General features: G+C 51.7%; 2 protein-coding genes across 5 annotated transcripts in view; both read left to right on the forward strand.

The window, feature by feature from the left end:
- The first annotated feature begins 542 nt into the window (after positions 1-542).
- On the forward strand, positions 543-2,890 carry SPN (sialophorin). Of its 3 annotated transcripts, XM_055298846.2 has the most exons (3): positions 548-638; positions 1,017-1,591; positions 1,646-2,890. In XM_055298846.2, exons 2-3 carry the CDS (start codon positions 1,051-1,053, stop codon positions 2,305-2,307), a joined length of 1,203 nt encoding a protein of 400 aa, XP_055154821.1. In that variant the 5' UTR covers positions 548-638; positions 1,017-1,050; the 3' UTR covers positions 2,308-2,890. The 3 variants fall into 3 exon arrangements, with proteins under 3 accessions (XP_055154820.1, XP_055154821.1, XP_063468012.1); XM_055298845.2 differs by having other exon boundaries at positions 543-638; positions 1,017-2,890; XM_063611942.1 differs by having other exon boundaries at positions 571-638; positions 882-2,890.
- A 2,280-nt stretch (positions 2,891-5,170) lies between these two features.
- QPRT (quinolinate phosphoribosyltransferase) overlaps positions 5,171-23,387 on the forward strand; it is a 39,349-nt gene continuing 21,132 nt past the window's right edge. Inside the window, exons 1-4 of one of the 2 annotated variants that reach the window (XM_055298870.2) lie at positions 5,171-8,146; positions 14,408-14,479; positions 14,585-14,689; positions 15,490-15,684. In XM_055298870.2, the coding sequence (XP_055154845.1) occupies positions 15,672-15,684 (13 nt within the window). In that variant the 5' untranslated portion in view covers positions 5,171-8,146; positions 14,408-14,479; positions 14,585-14,689; positions 15,490-15,671. Of the gene's footprint in view, positions 8,147-14,407; positions 14,480-14,584; positions 14,690-15,489; positions 15,685-23,387 lie in introns of those variants that run through there. The other variant, XM_055298872.2, reaches the window with a different exon arrangement.

The raw sequence follows: 23,387 nt of genomic DNA on the forward strand, positions 1-23,387 counted from the left end.
GCAGTGTGTAGGAACCGCCTTGGTTTAGCCAAGCCTCTGTGACTGGGGGCCACTGTGGTGACCCCCAGCTCCCCAGACGGAGTCAAGAGCTCACCAGCCTACAAAGGTTTTCATGGCCCCCAGCCAGACTCGGGGGCTTCCTCTTGCCCTGCTACTTCCTGGGAGCTCTGAGGGCAGGAAATGGCGCCACTCAGCTCCTGGCCTAACAGCTTGGGGACCACAAATGCAAAGGAAACCACCCTCCCCTCCCACCTCCTCCTCTGCACCCTTGAATTCTCAGGCTTACATTCCCACCACACACCTCCAAGCCCAGCCCTCCCTAGCATTACCCCTTCCATCCTATTCCTCAGCCAAGAGCCAGGAATCCCAATTCCAGATCCCACACTTCCTTGCCTGCCTCAGGTGAGCCCCAGATCCCCAGGCACCCCGCTGGCCCCTGAAGGAGCAGGTGATGGCGCTGTCTTCGCCCAGCAGCTGTGGGAGCAGGCGGGTGGGGCAGGATGGAGGGGTGGGTGGGGTGGGTGGAGCCAGGGCCCACTTCCTTTCCCCTTGGGGCCCTGTCCTCCCCAGTCTTGCCCCAGCCTTGGGAGGTGGTGGAGTGACCTGGCCCCAGCGCTGCGTCCTTATCAGCCGAGCCGGTAAGCGGGTGAGACTTGGTGGGGTAGGGGCTTCAGTGGGCCTGGGAATGTGCCTGTGGCTTGAAAAGACTCTGACAGGTGATGATGGGAAGAGATCAGGAGCCACTGGGCTGCACAGGGTCAGGGAAGGCCAGGAGGGGGTGGTCACTGCCGGAGTCTAAGCTGCTGAGGCTGGAGGGAGCGTCGGGATGGGGCTGATGGGGGAGCTGCCAGCATCTGTTTCTCTGTCATTTCTGATAACAGTAAAAGCCAGGATGGAAAAAACCGTTAAACCGCAGGTTGGGCCTGGCCGTTGGCAGGGAAGTGGGCAGAGGGGAGGCCCGGCCAGGTCCTCCGGCAACTCCCGCGTGTTCTGCTTCTCCGGCTGCCCACCTGCAGGTCCCAGCTCTTGCTCCTGCCTGTTTGCCTGGAAATGGCCGTGCTTCTCCTCCTCCTTGGGGTGCTGGTGGTAAGCCCAGACGCTCTGGGGAACACGACAGCTATGCAGACACCCACCACCAGAGAGCCTGTTGTCTCTACTAGCGAGGCCCTGAGCTCAAAGATGTACACCACTTCAATAACAAGTGACCCTAAGGCCAACAGCACTGGGGACCAGACCTCAGCCCTACCTCCCTCAACTTCCGTCAGTGAGGGACCCCCTCTTTGGACTTCCATTGGTGCCAGCACTGGTTCCCCTTTACCTGAGCCAACAACCTTCTGGGAAGTTTCTGTCAAGACATCATCAGTGCCCCAGGAAACCCTTCATGCAACCAGTCATCCTGCTGCTCCCATAACAGCAAACTCTTTAGGATCCCACACCGTGACAGGTGGAACCATAACAACGAACTCTCTGGAAACCTCCAGTAGGACCAGTGAAGCCCCTGTTACCACGGCAGCTAGCTCTCTGGAGACCTCCAGAGGCACCTCTGGACCCCCTCTTACCATGGCAACTGTCTCTCTGGAGACTTCCAAAGGCACCTCTGGACCCCCTCTCACCATGGCAACTCTCTCTCTGGAGACTTCCAAAGGCACCTCTGGACCCCCTGTTACCATGGCAACTGACTCTCTGGAGACCTCCGCTGGGACCACTGGACCCCCTGTTACCATGACAACTGGCTCTCTGGAGCCCTCCAGCGGGGCCAGTGGACCCCAGGTCTTTAGTGTAAAACTATCCACGATGATGACTCCAACGACCTCCACCAACGCAAGCACTGTGCCCTTCCGGAACCCAGATGAGAACTCACGAGGCATGCTGCTGGTGGCGGTGCTTGTGGCCCTGCTGGCGGTCATAGTCCTCGTGGCTCTGCTCCTGCTGTGGCGTCGGCGGCAGAAGCGGCGGACTGGGGCCCTGGTGCTGAGCAGAGGCGGCAAGCGTAACGGGGTGGTGGATGCCTGGGCTGGGCCAGCCCAGGTCCCTGAGGAGGGGGCCGTGACAGTGACCGTGGGAGGGTCTGGGGGCGACAAGGGCTCTGGGGTCCCCGATGGGGAGGGGTCTGGCCGGCGACCCACACTCACCACTTTCTTTGGCAGACGGAAGTCTCGCCAGGGCTCCCTGGCGATGGAGGAGCTGAAGTCTGGGTCAGGCTCCAGCCTCAAAGGGGAGGAGGAGCCGCTGGTGGCCAGTGAGGATGGGGCTGTGGACGCCCCAGCTCCTGATGAGCCCGAAGCGGGAGACGGGGCTGCCCCTTAAGTGCCGGTGAATAGTGAGGCTGGATGCCGGAATCTCAGCCAGCCTGCAGCACCTTCCCTCTCACCATCACACTGCCCCCTCGCTCCCACGTTTCCACCCGTCACCCCAATCCTCAACCGAATCTTTTCTTTTTTTTTTTGAGACAGAGTTTCGCTTTGTCGCCCAGGCCGGAGTGCAATGCACGATCTCAGCTCACTGCAACCTCTGCCTCCTGAGTTCAAGCGATTCTCCTGCCTCAGCTTCCCGAGTAACTGAGATTACAGGCACCCACCACCATGCCCAGCTGCTTTTTTGTATTTTTGGTAGAGATGGGGTTTCACCATGTTGGCTAGGCTGGTCTCAAACTCCTGACCTCAGGTGATCCACCTGCCTTGGCCTCCCAAAGTGCTGAGATTACAGACATGAGCCACCGCACCTTGCCTCCTCACCTGCCTCTTCACTCTGAATCCTCATCAGGCTTCTCAGCCCTGGATTTCCTGCTGGTATCCTCACCCAGCACCCGCAACTAGCACCTGGGCAGGGCAGGGCTGGCACCTCTCGACGTCTGTGGACTGAATGAATAAACCCTCCTCATCCACCCCTATTTATCTCCATCACCATTTCCCCCTCTTTCTTGTCCCTGGAAACGGCTGCTGATCCTCCATCAGCCAAATTATCTGACCTGTGATTTCTTTGAGAATTCTCCTTTTCCCCCAGACCCCACCCTGGGTTGACCAGAGTCTGGGAAGAAGAAGGACAAGAGAGCCCGGCAAACTCCCCCCTAGGATTAACTTTGTAAAGCACCCTTGCCCTGTAGCTGCAAGGGCTGTGGAACCTGGGCAGCCCGCAACCACCTTTAGCTCTGGGCCCCCCAGGATGGCCTGGAGCATGGCTGGGTGGGGCCACTGGCCCATGCTCTCAGGCGGGCCTGTGATCTTTCCCAGGACACATGGACTCTAGGCTGGCCCTGGCCCACGCCACCACACTCTCCCCACCCATGGACAGAGGCAGCCAGAGGCCTCATGGTTTCTCCTCCGAGTTTCTGGCTGGGTGTAGTTCTCAGAAACCCCAGTGCCTGCGTGCGTCCACTCGTGGGTGTGGTTTGTGTGCAAGAGCTGAGGATTTGGCGATGCTTGGGAGGGGTAGTTGTGGGTTCAGACAGTGTGGGGGTGGGAAGTGGTAGTGGTGGGTACAGACGGTGTGGGGGTGGGAAGTGGTGCAGAGACTGAAGAGGGTCAACCTGAGCATGGGGGACACAGGGACTGCTGAGAACATGCGTGTCATCTTTACTCTGATGGGGTGGACATAGCAGAAAATCTAACTCTGTAGCCCCATACAGAATGCCAGGGTTAGCACAGTGGCTGGTGCCTTTAATCTTAGCACTTTGGAAAGTGGAGGCAGGAGGATCGCTTGAGCCCAGGAGTTTGAGTCTGAAGTGAGCTGTGATTGCACCACTGCATTTCAGCCTGGGCAACAGAGCGAGACCCTGTCTCAAAAAAGAAAAGAAAAAGAAAGCCAGGCTTCATAGAAAGATCATATGTGTGACCCAAATGTGAGTTATTCAGCTCAGCCATGGTAATCCCTTCCTTGAAGTCTCCCTTTCTGCAGTACACATGCATGTGCTCTCTCTCTCTCTCTCTCACACACACACACACACACACGTGCGTGCTGTCCCGCGAACAGAGGCAGGGGAGAGGGGTTTGCCCTGGTCGCGGGGACTGGTCTTGCTGGCGCTTCCCCGCTGCACGTTTCCAGGTTTAGTTTGTTTGTGTCTCCTCTTCCATCCCAGGGGCTGAGCCTCTTCCATCCCAGGGGCTGAGCCCCTTCCATCCCCCAAGAGGAACCAGTGAGAGTGAGTGAAGGGGGGGCCCGGAGCCAGGGACTTCCCCTGTGGGGCCTGGGTGGAGAGGGGAGGACCCAATGGTGCTGCCTTTGAGACCAGCCCAGGCTACAGCCCAGGAGCACACATGGGCCAGGGCAGTTGGTATTTTCCGAGGACAAAGAGGAAATTTTCAAAGAGGAAGTTGTTGAGTTAGAGCTTGCGGTGGCTGAGAGCAGACAGGTTGACCTGCAAAAAAAGACAGGGGAGGCATGTGAGTGTGACAGCGCTGCTCTGTGGCCTGGGCAGGAGATGGGAGAAAGGGTCAGGTGGGGGATGGGCTCGTGCAGTGGGAGAGGAGAGGGAGAGAGGGGGCGGGAAGGGGCTTGCGTAGTGGGTGGGAAGAGCTGAGCTGGGATGGAACCGGCTTCTACCAGCCAGGCTGGGCACCCACTGGGCTGCATCTGGTGGCCTTTTCTGATTGCTATTTGGACTCACTGCAGCTGCAGAATGACAGAGGCTACGTCCAAAATCCCTTACAGACACTGTTGTCTTAGAGTTGTTAAAATAAGTGCACCTATATCAGGTTTAGAAAATACTGTCACCGAACGTCGCTGTCCTCAGCTCCACCTCCCTTTCCTTTGACAGATATGGTTGTTTTCTAAGCCAGGACTGGTTTTAGTCAGGTCCTGGGCGAATCGTGAAAAAAAGAGGTAGTACGGGTAAGGAAGGCACCCAACAGGGCTTTCACAATCCAGAAAATATCAAAATATAAGTGTTAAAAGATAGGCACAGGCCGGGTGCAGTGGCTCACGCCTGTAATCCCAGCACTTTGGGAGGCCGAAGCGGGCAGATCATGAGGTCAGGAGTTTGAGACCAGCCCGGCCAACATGATGAAACTCCGTTTCTACTAAAAATACAAAAGTTAGCCAGGCGTGGTGGTGTGCTCCTGTAATCCCAGCTACTTAGGAGGCTGAGGCTGGAGAATTGCTTGAACCCTGGAGGCGGAGGTTGCAGTGAGCCGGGATCGTGCCACTGTACTCCAGGCTGGGTGACAAAGTAAGACTGTCTCAAAAAATAAAAATAAAAATAAAAAATAAAAGAGAGGCACAAACAGAATGTTATGAATGCACCAAGGAAAATGGTGCATTCATAACTCTCAGGTGAAGCCTTCCAAGCCATGCGTGTGTGCACATGTGTATGTGTGTACTTGTGCATGTGCATGCGTGTGCGTGCGTGCATGTGCCTGTGTATGTGTGTGCGTGTGCGTGTGCACATGTGTGTGTTCGTGCACGTTCGCACATGCATGTGTACTGCGGCAAGGGAGACTTTGAGGAAGAGATTCCAGTGGTCGAGCAGAAGGACTCACATTGCCCTGGGGAAAGGTTGGAAGGCTTCACCTGAGAGTGTGTCGTGGTCTTTATCATACCCACTGCTTGATTCCTTTCTTTAAAAATTATTTTTATTGTTTTCTACATATGAGCACCACCACACCTGGCTAATTTTTGTATTTCTAGTAGAGATGGGGTTTCACCATGTTGTCCCCGATGGTCTCAAACTCCTGGGCACAAGAGATCCACCTGCCTCCACCTCCTAAAATGCTGGGACTATAGGCATGAGCCACTGCACCCGGCCACTGCTTTATTCCTGGTGGCTGCTGTGCCTGGCATGTTGCAAATCCTCCCTGAATATGCATTTGAATGAATGAATGAATGAATGAATGAATGAGATGACGCCTCAGAGATTCTTTCTTTTGAGATGAGGTCTCATTCTGTCACCCAGACTAGAGTGCAGTGGTGCAATCATAGCTCACCGCAGCCTCAACCTCCTGGGCCTCCCAAGTAGCTGGGATCACAGGTGTGCACCAACATGCCCAGCTAATTTTTTCTTTTTTATTTTTAATTTGTAGAGACAGGGTCTTGCTGTGTTGGCCAGGCTGGTCTTGAACTCCTGGGCTCAAGTAGTCCTCCCACCTAAGCTTCCCCAGATATTGGGATTATAGGTGTGAGCCACTATGCCCAGGCTTGCCTCAGATATTTGAAGGCTGGGAAGGATTTTGCAAAGCTGGGAAAAGGAAAAGGCATTCCCAGCAGAGGGGATAGCAGGTGGAAATGCATAATTTAAAAAAAAAGTGGAGTAGATCCAGCACAGTGGCTCATGCCTGTAATCCCGGCACTTTGGGAGGCAGAGCAGGGAGGATTGCTTGAGGCTAGGAGTTCAAGACCAGCCTGGGTAACATACCAAGACCCTGTCTCTACAAAAACATAAAAAATTAGCCAGGCGTGGTGGTGTGTGCCTGTAGTACCAGCTGCTTGGGAAGCTGAGGCAGGAGGACTGCTTGAAGCCAGGAGTTTGAGACCAGCCTGGGCAACATAGTGAGACCCCGTCTCTACAAAAAGTAAACATTTATGTATATATTTTAAAGTGGAGCAGTTCAATGCAGAGTCTTTTTTGAACAAATGTGAAATAGGTGTCTTTTTTTTTTTTTTTTTTTTTTGAGATGGAGTTTTCACTCGTTACCCAGGCTGGAGTGCAATGGCATGATCTTGGCTCACCGGAACTTCTGCCTCCTGAGTTCAAACGATTCTCCTGCCTCAGCCTCCCAAGTAGCTGGGATTACAGGCATGCACCACCAAGCCTGGATAATTTTGTATTTTTAGTAGAGACGGGGTTTCACCATGTTGGTCAAGCTGGTCTTGAACTCCCGACCTCTGCTGATCCGTATGCCTCGGCCTCCCAAAGTGCTGGGATTACATGCGTGAGCCACTGTGCCCGACAATAGATGTCTTTTAATTCTCTGGAGGAAAAAGCAAAGCAAAAGAAGCAGTGGATATTTTAAGACTAAAAAGGAAAACAAAAAAGGGAGATAGAGCAGGCCAGGTGTGGTAATCCCAGCACTTTGGGAGGCTGAGGCAGGTGGATCACCTGACGTCAGGAGTTCAAGACAAGCCTGACCAACATGGTGAAACCCCATCTCAAAATACAAAAAATTAGCTGGGCGTGGTGGCGGGCACCTGTAATCCCAGCTACTTGGGAGGTTGAGGCAGGAGAATCGCTTGAATCCGGGAGGTGGAGGTGGCAGTGAGCCGAGATCGCGCCATTGCACTCCAGCCTGGGCGACAAGTAAAAAACTCCATCTCAAAAAAAAAAAAAAAAGCAGATAGAGCAAGGAACAATAAGAAAATAGTTGGGTGCAGTGGCTATGCGGTGGCACTATAGGAGGCTGAGGTGGGCAGATCACCTGAGGTCAGGAGTTGGAGACCAGCCTGGGCAACATAGTGAGACCCCTATCTCTACAAAAAATATGAAATACGAAAAATTAGCCAGGTGTGGTGGTATGCACCTGTGGTACCAGCTACTCAAGAGGCTGAAGCAGGGAGAATTGCTTGAGCCCAGGAGTTTGAGGCTATAGTGAGCTGTGATCATGCCACTGCACTCCAGCCTGGGCAACAGAGTGAGACTCTGTCTCAAAAGAAAGAAAATGGCCAGACGTGGTGGCTCACACCTGTAATCCCAGCACTTTGGGAGGCCAAGGCGGGCAGATCATGAGGCCAGCTTGAAACCAGCCTGGCCAACATGGTGAAAACTGTCTCTACTAACAATACAAAAATTAGCCAGGTGTGGTGGCATGCACCTGTAATCCCAGCTACTTGGGGTCTGAGGCAGGAGAATTGCTTGAAACCAGGAGGCGGCGGTTGCAGTGAGCCGAGATTGTGTCATTGCACTCTAGCCTGGGCGACACAGCAAGACTCTGTCTTGGAAAAAAAAAAATTTTTTTAAATATGGTATAAGATTATATTAGTTATGAAAATAATTGTAAATGGCTTATTGAACTTACAGTCACTAAAAATCATGTTTTTGAAAATTATGTAATGACTTAGGAAAATACCAGCAATATAATGCTAAGTGGGGAAAAATGCAAGTTACTCCTCTGTAAATACATATGATTCTAGTTTTGTAGTAAAAATTCCCAACCATATATGTACTTACAGGGAAACAAAGGACCCATCGCAAATGTTTACCATGCTTGTCTCGAAAGTGGTGAGTTTATGTGTGATTTTTATTTTGTTTATGCTCTTCTGTATTTTCCGAATTTCATACAATAAATATCTGTTACTTTTACAATATGAAAAAATAGTGGTCAAAAAGGTATTCAAGGGGGTGGCCTGGGGTGTCTGGTTTGAGGAGAGTGGTGGGGGATAAGGCTGCAAGTGGAGGTTGGAGCCGTGCTATGAGAAGTTCAAGAGTTTGAGTTGAGTTCTGAGGTTTTTTTTTGTTTTGGTTTTTGAGACGGAGTCTCGCCCTGTCACCCAGGCTGGAGTGCAGTGGCGTGGGTTCATGCCATTCTCCTGCCTCAGCCTCCTGAGTAGCTGGAACCACAGGTGCCCGCCACCACGCCTGGCTAATTTTTTTGTATTTTTAGTAGAGACAGGGTTTCACCATGTTAGCTAGAATGGTCTCGATCTCCTGACCTCGTGATCTGCCCACCTCGGCCTCCCAAAGTGCTGGGATTACAGGCGTGAGCCACAGTGCCCTGCTGAGAGTTTGAATTGCGTTCTGGAAGTAGTGGTGAAATCAACACACCTAAGTCTGCTCTTCTCCTCTCTTCCGGTCCCCAGAGTGGTGAGTAGCATCATTCTGGTGGCCCAGGCAAAACGCCTTAGGACCACCATGCAGCCCCACTCTCTCCCCATTCCTGCTCTCCAGGTGCCAAGTCCCTGGCTCTTCCACCGGCCCTTGCATCCCTTCCTTCTCTTCAGTCCTCATCGCACCTCACCGGGATCCTATTGACACTTCCTCTTTGATTTCCTTCCACTCTCTGCTAGTGATAGTCCCGGGGACCCTTCTAAAAGGTCACTATGGGCTGGGCACAGTGGCTCACGCCTGTAATCCCAACACTTTGAGAGGCTGAGGCAGGCCAGTCATCTGAGGTCAGGAGTTCGAGACCAGCCTGGCCAACATGGTGAAACCCCATCTCTACTGAAAGTACAAAAATTAGCCAGGCATGGTGGTGTGCACCTGTAGTCCCAGCTACTCGGGAGGCTGAGGCGGGGGAATTGCTGGTACCCGGGAGATGGAGGTTGCAGTGAGCCAAGATCGCGCCATTGCACTCCAGCCTGGGTGACAGAATGAGACTCCATCTCAAAAAAAAAAAAAAAAAAAAAGCTGGGCATCGTGGCACACACCTGTAGTTCCAGCTACTCAGAAGGATGAGGTAGGAGGATCACTTGAGCCCAAGAGGTCCAGACTCCAGTGAGCCATGATCACACCACTGCACTCCAGCCTGCGTGGCACCCTGTCTCAAAATATAATAATAATAAAATTATAAAATAAAACGCTGTCTAGGTGATATTCCTGTATCCCCAAGGCTGTCAGAGTGGAACCCTCCTTCCTTAGCGTGGCGTATAAGACCCTTGGGACCTGGCCCTATCTCTCCTCTGACCACCCCTGCCCGGTCAGTCCTTGGTACAGACAGTCTATGCTATCCAGCCCCATCATATTCCTGTTGCTCCCTAAATATGCCATGCACTTTATTTGGAGGTGAGGGGTGAAGAAGGCTGATTTAACATGTTGAAAATATTTATTTTTTCCAGACAGTAAAATAACATTTTTTCCTGTTTTGCAAAAGTTAATTATCAGCACATTGAAGATTCTCCTTTTTTTCTTTTTTCTTTTTTTTTTTTTTTTTTGAGTCAAAGTCTTGCTCTGTCCCCCAGGCTGGAGTGCAGTAGCGCGATCTCGGCTCCACCTCCCGGGTTCAAGTGATTATCTTGTTTCAGCCTCCCGAGTAGCTGGGACTACAAGCACATGCCACCATGCCCTGCTAATTTTTGTATTTTTGGTAGAGACGGGGGTTTCACCATGTTGGCCAGACTGGTCTTGAACTCCTGACCTCAGGTGATTCACCCGCCTCACCCTCCCAAAGTGTTGGGATTACAGGCATGAGCCACTGCGCCCAGCCAGCAGTCTTAAATAACAGAATTCACACACACACACACACACACACACGCACGCACTGTATTATATTTCATCTTATACTTTAAAATGTTTCCTTTTTTTTTCCTCAAAAGTACACATTAAGATCATGTTTACAAATAAAGCCTTGTCATCCAAAGTGAAAAATCCAGATGGCAAGATTTGGATGGGGAAGGTCTTGAGAAATCTGTGAATGGAGTTCACTTTTGCAGACAGGAAATGGGCCCTAATATATGGTTCTAAGGACATTCCATTTCTGAAAATGTACATTTCCACCCACTTTTCCTCTCCTTCCTTCCTCTCTCCCTCTCTCTCTCTCTCTTTCTCTCTTTCTTTCTTTCTTTCTGACAAGGTCTTCCTCTGTCGCTGACGCTGGAGTGCAGTGGTGTGATCTTGGCCCATTGCAACTTCCGCCTCCTGGGCTCAAGTGATCCTCCCACCTCAGCCTCCCAAGTAGCTGGGACTACAGGCACACACCACGGCACCCAGCTAATTTTTGTATTTTTTGTACAGATGGGTTCTTACCGTGTTGCCTAAGCTGATCTTGAACTCCTGGGCTCAAGTGATCCTCCCGCCTCAGCCTCTCAAAGCGCTGGGATTACAGGCTTGAGCCACCGCACCCGGCCTGCATCCCCATTTCTGACCCTTGACCATGTTCAAGTGGGAAGGGGAAGCCGGGGAAGGGAGGACGGGCTACCCGAGGGCTGCGGGTAGAGGTGACTCCTGTGAGCTCTGAGCCCTCAGCCCTTGGGCAGAGGGAACAGAACAGAAACAGACCCCATCTCTGAGCCACCAAGCTCAGACTCGTTTGGCAGGAGACAGATCACACAACACTATCAACAAAACAACACAGGGCGCAGTGGCTCACACCTGTAATCCCAGCACTTTGGGAGGCTGAGGTGAGAGGATTGCTTAAACCCAGGAGTTCGAGACCAGTCTGGCCAACATAGTGAGACCCCGTCTCTCAAAAAAGAAAAAAATTAGCTGTGCCTGGTGATGCACACCTGTAGTCCCAGCTACTTGGGAGGCTGAGGTGGGAGGACAGCTTGAACTAGGGAGGTCGAGGCTGCAGTGAGCTATGATTGTGCCACTGCCACTGCACTCTAGTCTGGGCAACAGAGTGAGACCCTGTCTTCCAAAAAAAAAAAAAAAAGACAGAGAAGAATATAATCAAAAGTTTCTAAGTTCTCAAAGTAGTAACAAAAGGAGACCCAAACAAAAGTAGAGAGAAAATCTTCAAAACTTAAAAGGCTATTTAGGCTGAGGAGCCCACCCAGCAGTGACCACCTAGTTCTGGGAGGTTTGGGGCAGGGCCATTAGACAATGGAAACCCAGGTTATTTTGGAGACAATCAACTTGCTCCCAAAAATGAGCTGCAAGCAGGTGCCTGTGTGCTCAGCCCAGTCTGGAGCTCAGAGCCTGCCTGCCCCACTGCACCATCACCAGCCCAGCTTGAACCAGGGTCCCAGGCAAGCCGTACAGGCTCTGCGTTGGCCTTGGAGAGAACCGCTAACTCCCCCTGAGTTGCCTGAGCTCTGTCTGAAGCCAGCCGTCCCCAAGTTGGCTCACAATAAACGCCCTGACTTCCCACCAACTCTTCCTCAACCATTAAGATTCAGCTCAAATGTCACAGGCTCTGTGCAGCTGCCCTCGCTGCCCCACCCCACGCAGACTTTGTGTTCCTTCTCCACTCCTGCAGCGCCCCTTGCGACAGCATGAATAACCTGGCTGTAGTGATGTGAGGGTGTCACTCATCACCAGTGTGTGAGCCCCTCCAAGGCCACGTGTCCTCTTTGTGTTTCCAGAGCCCAGGGCCCAGCATGCGGTAGCTACCTAGTATGTGTTTACTGAATGGAAGGATGAATAAATTCATGTACAAAGAATAGTTTTATTTATTTATTTATTTATTTATTTATTTATTTATTTATTTTTGAGACGGAGTCTCGCCTCTGACACCCAGGCTGGAGTGCAGTGGTGTGATCTTGGCTCACTGCAGCAACCTCTGCCTCCCAGGTTCAAGCAATTCTCCTGTCTCAGCCTCCCAAGTAGCTGGGATTACAGGCGCGCGCCACCACGCCTGGCTAATTTTTGTATTTTTAGTAGAGATGAGGTTTCAACATGTTGGCCAGGCTGGTCTCGAACTCCCGACCTCAGGTGATCTGCCTGCCTTGGTCTTCCAAAGTGCTGGGATTACAGGTGTGAGCCACTGCACCTGGTCTTATTTGTTTAGTTTCGTAAACAAATTTCTGTTGCCCAGGCTGGTCTCAAACTCCTGGCCTCAAGCAATCCTCCTGCCTCAGCCTCCCAAACTGTTGGGATTACAGGCACAAGCCACAGTCCCTGGCCCAGTTCTGTCCTTTGAGTTGACCTTGTCACCCAGGAGGATGTTCTGAGGAAGTGTGAAATGATCATATTATTCTAGCCCATGCTGGATACAGTAGCAGTCTGGAAGGTGAAAGAGGTTGGGTTTGAAATAGATTTATTGTCCAAGTGCAGTGGCTCATGCTCGTAATCCCAGCACTTTGGGAGGCTGAGGCAGGAGAATTGCTTCAGCCTTTAAACATGGCGAAACCCTGTTCCTTCTAAAAATAAAAAAGTTCGATGGGCGTGGTGGCATTCACCTGTAATCCCAGCTACTCAGGAGGGTGAGGCAGGAGAATCACTTCAGCCCTATAGGTTGAGGCTGCTTTGTGCTGTGATCATGCCAATGCACTCTAGCCTGGGTGACACAGTGAGACCCTGTTTCAAAAACAAAAACAAAAACAGAATAGAGGCCTGGAGCTTGAAAGGGAACTCAGGATAGAAGATACAGATTTAAGAGTCGGCTGGATGCAGTGGCTCAAGGCTGTAATCCCAGCACTTTGGAAGGCTAGGGTGGGTGTATCACTTGAGGTCAGGAGTTCGAGACCAGCCTGAACAACATGGCGAAATCCCATCTCTACCAAAAATAACAAAAACTAGCTGGGCATGGTGGCATGCACATGTAATCCCAGCTACTTTGGAGGCTTAGGCAGGAGAATCACTTGAACCCGGGAGGCGGAGGTTGCAGTGAGCCGAGATTGTGCCACTGGACTCCAGCCTGGGCGACAGAGTGACACCCTCAGGGGTTGGGTGTAGGAAGAAGCACCTGCAAAAGATAGAAAAGAGCCTTTAAGATGATTGCCTGAAGCCAGGAGTTTGAGACCAGCCTGGGCAGCATAGCAAGATCCTATCTGCACAAAAAATAAAAATAAAAAATTAGCCTAGGGTGGAGGCATGCACATACAGTCCCAGCAACTCAGGAGGCTTGGGGCCAGGAGTTTGAGGCTGCAGTGAGCTATGATTGGGCCACTGCACTCCACTTAAGCCTGAGTGACAGAGCAAAACCTTGTATCCAAAAAAAAAATTAACCAGTAGAAAAATGAGATTTGGAGATCCTGTCTCTAAAGAAAAAAAAAGCTCACTGCCTAGCCAACTGCAGTCTCAGAAGCAGGCCCAGGACTGAACCAAGGCCAGCAAGCTGCTGGGGTGATAAGCGAGCCCGACTCCAGCCTGGCCAACACGGTGAAACCCCGTCTCTACTAAAAATACAAAAATTAGCTTGGCATGGTGGCAGACGCCTGTAGTTCCAGCTACTCAGGAGGCTGCGGTAGGAGGATCACTTGAGCCTGGGGTGTGGAGGTTGTACTGGGCCGAGATTGTACCACTGCACTCCAGCCTGGGTGACAGAGCAGGACCCTGTCTCAAAAAGTGAGCTGGAGGGTGAGGCCTCCCTAAATTTTGTGCCTTGGGTGCCTCGATCCGTCACCCCAGCCCCAGTCCCAGCAGTCAGCTGCGGCAGAGAAAGAAAAGGAAGAAGGCTGGGAAGGTGGAAGTGAATTTAGCGACTAGCAGTCCCTGCGAGCAACTGTAGCAAGAAGGGTTTCCAGTGAAGAAAGGAAGGCCCTGGGCCGGGCGCGGTGGCTCACGCCTGTAATCCCAGCAGTTTGTGAGGCAGAGGCAGGTGGATCACCTGAGGTCGGGAGCTCAAGACTAGCCTGACCAACATGGAGAAACCCTGTCTCTACGGGAAAAAAATACAAAATTAGCCGGGTGTGGTGGCGCATGCCTGTAATCCCAGCTACTCATGAGGCTGAGGCAGGAGAATCGCTTGAACCCGGGAGGCGGAGGTTGCAGTAAGTCGAGATCACGCCATTGCGCTCCAGCCTCAGCAACAAGAGCGAAACTCCATCAAAAAAAAAAAAAAAAAAAAAAAGGGAAGAAAGGAAGGCCCTGGCAGTTCTTGGACAGGAACTTGCCTGAAGTCCCAGTCCCGGTGACTGGTGGTTTCCCCATTTTCTGTTTCAGAAGCTGGGCTCTAAGCTGTCTGTGCCCTTAAAGTTCCTTGGAAAGAGGGAAGGGAAGGGAAGTGGATATTAGGTGAGTTCCTACTCTGTTTCATTTGCAGAGTTTTCTCATTGATTCTCAGTTGAACCCATGAGGAAGATGTTATGCCATTAAAGTTTTTTTTTTTTTTTTCTTTAGAGACAGGGTCTCTCTCTCACCCAGGCTGGACTGCAGTGGCATGCTCACGGCTCACTGCAGCTTTGAACTCCCGGGCTCAAGTGATCCTCCCATCTCAGCCTACAGGTGTGCACCACTGTACTTAGCTAATTTCTTTTTCTTTTTTCTTTTTCTGGGAGAGATGGGATCTCTGTATGTCTCTATGATGCCCACACTGGTCTCAAACTCCTGGCCTCAAGCGATTCTCCTGCCTTGGCCTCCCAAAGCACAGGGATTACAGGCATGAGTCGCTGTGCCCAGCCTGTTATGCCGTTTTTTAAATTAATTAATTAATTAATTAATTTATCGAGACAGAGTCTCACTCTGTTGCCCAGGCTGGAGTGCAGTGGCATGATCTAGACTCACTGCAACCTCCACCTCCAGGGTTCAAGTGAGTCTCATGCCTCAGCCTCCTGAGCAGCTGGGATTACAGGCGCCTGCCACCATGCCCTGCTAATTTTTGTATTTTTAGTAGAGATGGGGTTTCGCCATGTTGGCCAGGCTGGTCTCAAACTCCTGACCTCAGGTGATCAACCTGCCTCTGCCTCCCAAAGTGCTGGGATTACAGGTGTGAGCCACTGTGCCCGGCCCTGTTATGCCATTTTAAAGCTAAGGAAACTGAGGCACAGAAAAGGTAAAAAGGTACTTGAGATCAAAAAGGATGGAGTTACGATTTGAACCCAGGTCCAGGGCCCATGATTTTCCCAGCACACCATCCAAAATGCTTGCCTGCCCTCAGCAGGGAGCACACGCTTACATTCACAGCCTTGGACCCCGGGTTAGGGCCAGGAGGGCTGGGTGTGGGGCGAGAACAGGGTCTCGGGCTCCTTCACTGGCTGGGGCAGGGCTTCTGAGTTCCCTGTCAGAGCCCCTCCTCTGACTTTCAGGGGCCTGCTGAGGAATCTGCAGGCCTGGCAGAGGACAGGAGGGAGGCCTGGGGAGCCTGGGAAGGGCTGGCTGACAGCTCGATGGGCCCTCCCTCCCTCCACGGTCCCACCCCCAGCCTGGGGCCTCTGGGAGCCTTGGTCCTGAGCAACCAACACACCAGCCCAGACAGCTGCAAGTCACCATGGACGCTGAAGGTAAAGGGACACTCTCTCTGCCGTGTCCCTGCACCCATCCCCCCACTGCCTACCCCTGCCCACATCCTGGCTTGTCTCAGCCCCTCGTCGCCTCCTCTGGAATCATCTCTCCTCTGGTCCCGCCATCGACTCCCTTACCTACCCCATGTCCCTGCAGCCTTGCTCAACCCCCCGAGGCCCCTTCTCACTCTTCTTTCTCCTGTGTTGAGTCCCCAAGGAGCTCTGGGGAAGGAAGGGGCTTAAGCCCTAGAAAAGGGCAGGGTGGCCTGGAGGAGGTGGCATCTCCTGGGGGCAGTGGGGGCTGGAAGTGGGAGGCTGGATGGGGGAGGAGCATGGACTTCTGCTCTCGCTGGTAGCTGGGGAGAAGCAGAGACAAAGTCCTGTCCCTTCTGCAGCCGGGTGGGGGAGGGGGCTTGAGTCCCGTGATTCCCTGCCTGGAGGGAGCTGTATGCAAACTGTTGGGGTGATCAGTCCCAACCCCCAACCACAAAGTCTGGTGGCAACAAAGGAATGAGAAAAGACAAGTTAAGATTTAAAGCAGGCCCAGGGGGCCAGTTGCTAAAGTGAAGGCTGCAGAGCCCTGGTTGCCTGACAATTTATTGAGTACAATTTTTTGATCTAAGAAGCAGATGGTACGGGGTGAAACGGTGAAGGTAGGGGTGTGTGCGTCATTTGAAATATGTATAGCAGTGGTGGTTTACGTGAATTTCCTTTAAGCTCAAAGCATATGTCTAACTACTAAGATAATCTTTTTTTTTTTTTTTTTTTTTTGAGACGGAGTCTTGCTGTCTCCCAGGCTGGAGTGCAGTGGCGTGATCTCAGCTCACTGCAAGCTCCGCCTCCTGGGTTCATGCCATTCTCCTGCCTCAGCCTCCCAAATAGCTGGGACTACAGGCGCCCACCGCCACACCTGGCTAATTTTTTGTATTTTTAGTAGAGACAGGGTTTCACCATGTTGGCCAGGATGGTCTCCATCTCCTGACCTCGTGATCCACCCGCCTAGGCCTCCCAAAGTGTTGGGATTACAGGTGTGAGCCACGGCGCCTGGCCAACTAAGATAATCTTTTAACTTATCGGGCTGCAGCTGGTGGGAGTGGGTTTTACAAGGAGCCAGGATGTCTGGTCACATTCCAATGCTTCAAGGGAGTGTTTCAGCCTAGAGCATTCTGTGTAAAGGCGCAGAGCAGGTCATGTTCACTGGCCTGGGGACACAATGACAATAAGGAGATGATTCTCCTCAGAGGCCCCCTATGGTGTTCCATAGGTGTCCTACACAGGGGTGGCTGACTAAACTGGCACCCTGCAAACCCTTCCACCAGCATAAACCCAGGGGGCCATGCTCTACGCTCAGAAGGCTCCACCAGTGTTGGGGCTGTGTGACCGTGGGTGGGTCCCGGCTTCTCAGAGCCTTGTTTTCTTCCATCTGTAAAATGACAATAATAGTTCCCTGCTCTGGCTGGGCGCGGTGGCTCATGCCTGTAATCCCAGCACTTTGGGAGGCTGAGGCGGGTGGAGCACTTGAGGTCAGGTGTTTGAGACGAGCCTGGCCAACATGGTGAAACTCCGTCTCTACTAAAAGTACAAAAATTAGCCGAGTGTGGTGGTGAGCACCTGTAATCCCAGCTACTTGGGAGGCTGAGGCAGGAGAATTGCTTGAACCCCAGTGGTGGAGGTTGCAGTGAGCTGAGACCAGGCCTCTGCACTCCAGCCTGGGAGACAGAGAGAGACTCCATCTCAAAAAAATAAAATAAAATAAAAAAATAGTTCCCTGCTCAGAAGGTTGTTGGGAGGACAGAGGATGGGAGGCACAGGTGCCTAGACCCTCTTCCACGTTTGGGGTGCCTGCTGGCCCCACACACCTGGTCCCTCTGGCTCTGCTGTGGAACCAGCTCTCGGGGGTCCCATGCAGGATGCCATGCCAAACACCTTTCAATGTCCATTGTGTCTTTCTCTTTTGAAACAACACCGACCTGGATGTGAATCCTGACTGCCACTCAGCAGTGGTGGAAACCCTGGCAAGTTTTGTAACCGTTTCCACATCTGGACAATGGAGTTGGTGGCACTGGTCTCACGGGGTTGTAATGAGGATTAAATACCTTAGCAGATGTCAAGGGGTCTCGACCTGATTCCTTCAGAGCCAGAATTCTTTACTGAGGGATCATGGATGGGCTCTGGGGGAGTTCATGAACCCCAGAATTTGCACGTGAAATTGTGTGTCTTTGTGAGAACACAGTTATGCATTTTTCTGGGAAGGAGATCCATAATTTTCATCAGATCCAGATTCTTTTTTTTTTTTTTGAGACAGAGTCTTGCCCTGTTGTCCAGGCTGGAGTGCAGTGGCATGATCTCGGCTCGCTGCAACCTCCGCCTCCTGGGTTCAAGCGATTCTCCTGCCTCAGCCTCACGAGTAGCTGGGACTACAGGCATAAACCACCATGCTCAGCTAATTTTTGTACATTTAGTAGAGATGGGGTGTCACCATGTTCATGTTAGCCAGGCTAGCAGATCTAGATTCTTTTTTTTTTCGAGATGGAGTCTCACTCTGTCGCCAGGCTGGAGTGCAGTGGCAGGATCTCGGCTCACTGCAACCTTCGCCTCTCAGGTTCAAGTGATTATTTTGCCTCAGCCTCACGAGTAGCTGGGACTACAGTGCTTCAGGCGCTTGCTGCCATGCCCAACTAATTTTTATATTTCTAGTAGAGACAGGGTTTCACCCTGTTGGCCAAGGATGGTCTCGATCTCTTGACCTTGTGATCTGCCTGCCTCGGTCTCCCAAAGTGCTGGGATTACAGGCGTGAGCCACCGCACCTGGCCCAGATTCTTAACAGAGTAAATGAAAACCTCCAAAAGTCAAGGATGGAAGCTGGGCGCGGTGGCTCACACGTGTAATCTCAGTGCTTTGGGAGGCTGAGGCGAGAGGATACCTTGAGGCCAGGAGTTCGAGACAAGCCTGGGTAACATAGGGAGACCCCGCCTCTAAAAAGAAAAAAACACGTCAGGGTTGCTCAGGGATGACATACCCACCTTGTGGCCTTCCCACCATGTAATTCTTCTGTTGGGTTTTTTTTTTTGAGATGGAGTTTTGCACTTGTCGCCCAAGCTGGAGTGCAGTGGCGTGATCTCGGCTCACTGCAACTTCCGCCTCCCAGGTTCAAGCGATTCTCTTGCCTCAGCCTCCCGAGTAGCTGGGATTACAGGCACTTGCCACAATGCCCAGCTAATTTTTTTTGTATTTTTAGTAGAGATGGGGTTTCACCATGTTGGTCAGGCTGGTCTCGAACTCCTGACCTCAGGTGATCCGCCCACCTCAGCCTCCCAAAGATTTCAGGCGTGAGCCACCGCACCCGGTGTGGGTTTTTTGTTTTTTCAGAGACAGGGTCCTACTCTGTGGCCCAAGCTGGAGTGCAGTGGCAGGATCACTGCAACCTCGAACTCCTGGGCTCAAGTGATCCTCCCGCCTCAGCCTTCTGAGCAGCCAGGACTACAGTTGTGCAACACTGTCTCTGGCTACTTTTTTGAATGTTTTATTTGCAGAGACGAAGGTCTTGCTATGTTACCCCAGCTGGTCTTGAAAATCCCAGGCTCGGCCAGACGCGGTGGCTCACGCTTGTAATCCCAGCACTTTGGGAGGCCGAGGCGGGCGGATCACGAAGTCAGGAGATCGAGACCATGGTGAAACCCCGTCTCTACTAAAAATACAAAAAAAAAAAAATTAGCCGGGCGTGGTGGCGGGCGCCTGTAGTCCCAGCTACTCGGAGAGGCTGAGGCAGGAGAATGGCGTGAACCCGGGAGGCAGAGCTTGCAGTGAGCCGAGATTGCGCCACTGCACTCCAGCCTGGGCGACAGAGCGAGACTCCGTCTCAAAAAAAAAAAAAAAAGAAAATCCCAGGCTCAAACAATCCTACTGCCTTGGCCTCCCAAAGTGCTAGGATTATGGATATGAGCCACTGTGACTGGCCCACTGTGTAGTTTAGAAATGACCTTGGAGTCAAAGGCCTGGGTCCCAGTCCCATTCCCACCATTTGATAACTTTATGATCTTGGACAAGATGCTTAGCCTTACTGTGCCTTTATTTCCTCATTGATAAAGTGTGAATGTGCCTTCCCATAGGACTGTGGTAAGGATTCAATAAGATGCTATGTGTCTGGCACCTGACAGACAAAAATCACTTGGTAAGCCAGGCACAGTGGCTCGCGTCTGTAATCCTAGCACTTTGAGATGTTGAGGCAGGATAATTGCTTGAACCTAGGAGTTCGAGACCAGCCTGGAAAACATGATGAGACCCCCATCTCTACAAAAAAAAATCCAAAAATAAGCCAGGCGTGGTGGCACATGCCTGTAGTCCTGGCTACTTGAGTGGCTGAGGTGGGAGGATCATCTGAGCCTGGGAGGTCGAGGCTACTGTGAGCCATGATTGTGCCACCACACTGTAGCCTAGGTGACAGAATGAGACCCTGTATTAAAAAAAAATGTCACTTGGCGATGGTTTTGCTGTTGATCTTGTTGGCTCCTCACATTTGTCTCTCCAGCTCTGAGCCCTCCCCAGGCTCCAGTTCTGTTTTGTTTTGTTTTGTTTTTTGAGACGGAGTCTAGCTCTGTTGCCCAGGCTGGAGTGCAGTGGCACAATTTTGACTCACTGCAACCTCTGCCTCCTGGGTTCAAGCAATTCTCCTGCCTCAGCCTCCTGAGTAGCTGAGATTGCAGGCGCACACCACCACACCCAGCTAATTTTTTTGTATTTTTAGTAGAGACGGGGTTTCACCATATTGGCCAGGCTGGTCTCGAACTCCTGACCTCGTGATCCACCCGCCTTGGCCTCCCAAAATGCTAGGATTACAGGCATGAGCCACTGCGCCTGGCTTCCAGCTCTGTTTTTAAAACCCCTGACTGTCCATTTCCACCTGACATCTCTCTTGATGTGTCACATTCAAAATCTTCCCTTGCCACCAGCTTTTCCTTCTGACATCTCCATTTCTTTCTTTTTATTTTTCTTTTTGAGACAGAGTCTTACTCTGTTACCCAGGCTGGAGTGCAATGGCACAGTCTTGGCTCACTGCAACCTCTGCTTCCCGGGTTCAAGTGATTCTCCTGCCTCAGCCTCCTGAGTAGCTGGGATAACAGGCACACGCCACCACGCCCAGCTAGTTTTTGTATTTTTAGTAGAGACATGGTTTCACTATGTTGGCCAGGCTGGTCTTGAGCTCCCGACCTTAAGTGATCTGCCCGCCTCGGCCTCCCAAAGTGCTGGGATTTACAGGCGTGAGCCACAGCTCCCGGCCTGACGTCTCCATTTCTGTTCCTGCCTCACCAGCCTCCTACTCAGACTGGAAACCTCAGGGTCACCTTTGACCACTCACTCTCCCTTATACCTCAGGATCCAAAGAGTCCCCACATGTTCCCTGGACTTACCTTCATGACATCGCCTGACCCTCTTCCTTTGTTTCCACACCTCCTCCCTCTGCGGGAGCAGCCTGTTTGAAGCTTCCTTTTCCTTGCTGCCTTCACGCATGTGACGACAGCTGATGCTGAACTCTGGGCTGGGCCAGGAGGGTTGGCGCTGGGATCATGGACCCAGGAGAGAAGAGATGAGCCCGGGATGGGGCAGAGGCTGGGAAGTGACGGGGGAGTCCAGTGTGGGTACATACCAATGCGAGGCCAGTGGGCAGAGGCAGAGTGGTTCACCGGGGGCCAGGTGTGGGCAGCAGGGCCAGTCCCAGCATCTTATGGGTATGGAGTCCAGGTGGCCTTTTCCTACACTTCACCTTGGCTCACAACAGCTTTCCATCTTGTATCCATCAAGAACTCCAGACGCAGTTTAAATGTTTAAATTTCAAAGTTGGCTGGTCATGGTGGTTCACGCCTGTAATCTCAATACTTTGGGAGGCCAAGGTGGGCGGATCACTTGAGGTCAGGAGTTCAAGACCAGCCTGGCCAACATGGTGAAACCCTGTCTCTACTAAAAAATACAAAAATTAGCTGGGCATGGTGGTGGGCGCCTGTAGTCCCAGTTACTCAAGAGGCTGAGGCAGGAGAATCACTTGAATCCCAGAGGCAGAGGTTGCAGTGAGCCAAGATTGCATCATTGCACTCCAGCCTGGGCAACAGAGCAAGACTCCATCTCAAAAAACTAAAATAAAATAAACAAATAAACTTCAAAGTTTTTTTGTTTGTTTGTTTGTTTTGTTTTGATTTGTTTTGTTTCCAAAGAGACAAGATCCTGCTCTGTTGCCCAGGCTGGAGTGCAGTGGCACTGCTGCCTCCATCTCCTGGGCTCAAGAGATCCTTCTGCCTCAGCCTCTTGAGTAGCTGGGACTACAGGGGTGCCCCACCGTGCCCAACTATTTTTTAAAAATTCTTTGTAGAAAAAAAATAAATAAATAAAAATTCTTTGTAGAGACGGGGTCTTGCTATGTTGTCCAGGCTGGTCTTGAACTCCTGGGCTCAAGCAATCCTCCTGCCTTGGCCGCCTGAAGTGCTGAGATTACAGACGTGAGCCACTCAGCCAGCCCAGTTCATTTTGATCGTGTGACTTCTGATCGAAATTTTGTAGTGACTTCCCATTGCCTAGTGAGAGAAGCCTAACTCTTCCTCTCAACCACGGCCTGCTCATTCTGGCCCCGTCCTATGACTCAGCCTTCTTTCCCCATGCCCAAGACTGGGCATCGTCACCTGCATGTGCCCTGTGCCTCTGCTGCCTGGCCTGCGCTCTCTCCATTCTCTCTGCCTGGAGAGCCTTCCTCTCCTGTCAATTCCAGCCCATTCTCAGAACCAGGCTTTCTGGTTTCTCTTATCCATACTCAGATTCTGTGACTCATTCTACCGTATGTGTGCAGGGTGGTCACATTTGGCCGTATTTGGAGGTCACTTCTCTTCTCCAGGGAGTGAACGGAGGGGAAAAGGACATTTATCTGGGACCTGAGGTGCTGACCAGCCTCTGTCTCCATCTGGTGTTTGCCAAATGAGTCAACAAATGAACAGATGGAAGAACATAGCTGCCAGAGTCAGACCCCTGGGTTGAGGCTCCTGGCCAGGCATTGGCTCAGGTGCTTTATGTGAATTGCCTCTTTTGGTCCTTCCAGCAGCCCTGGAATTTCCACGTGAAACTGACACTCAGGGAGGTTAGCGCCTTGCCTGAGTCACCCAGCCTGTAGGTTAGGTGTAACATAGAAACACAGTAAAGAGCTGAGCGTGGTGGCGCGTATCTGTGGTCCCAGCTGCTCGGGAGCCTGATGCAGGAGGATCATTTGAGTTCAAGAGCTTGAGGCTGCAGTGAGCCGTGATTGTACCACTGCATTACAGCCTGGGCGACAGAGCAAGACCTTGTCTCTAAAAACAAAACAAAAACAAAAAACAGTAAATAACAACAACAACAAATCAGTAAACAATCCAGAATACAACAGCAACAGTGCCAGAGGGGGGAAAATCTTTATCTATTATGCCAGAGTTGTCAGTAATCTGTATCTTTACATGATTTGAAAAGAAAAAAGATGTACAAATAATATCCCAAGATGCCCTGATCCCCTCCGAGCAGAGATACCAATTTTTTTTTTCTCTTTGAGATGAAGTCTCCCTCTGTCACCTAGGCTCGACTCACTGCAACCTCCGCCTCCTGGGTTCAAGCGATTCTCCTGCCTCAGCTTCCCAAGTAGCTGGGATTACAGATGCCCGCCACCACACCTGGCTAATTTTTCTATTTTTAGTAG

The sequence above is a fragment of the Symphalangus syndactylus genome, chromosome 11 (genome assembly GCF_028878055.3).
Source record: "Symphalangus syndactylus isolate Jambi chromosome 11, NHGRI_mSymSyn1-v2.1_pri, whole genome shotgun sequence".
Taxonomy (NCBI): Eukaryota; Metazoa; Chordata; class Mammalia; order Primates; family Hylobatidae; genus Symphalangus; species Symphalangus syndactylus.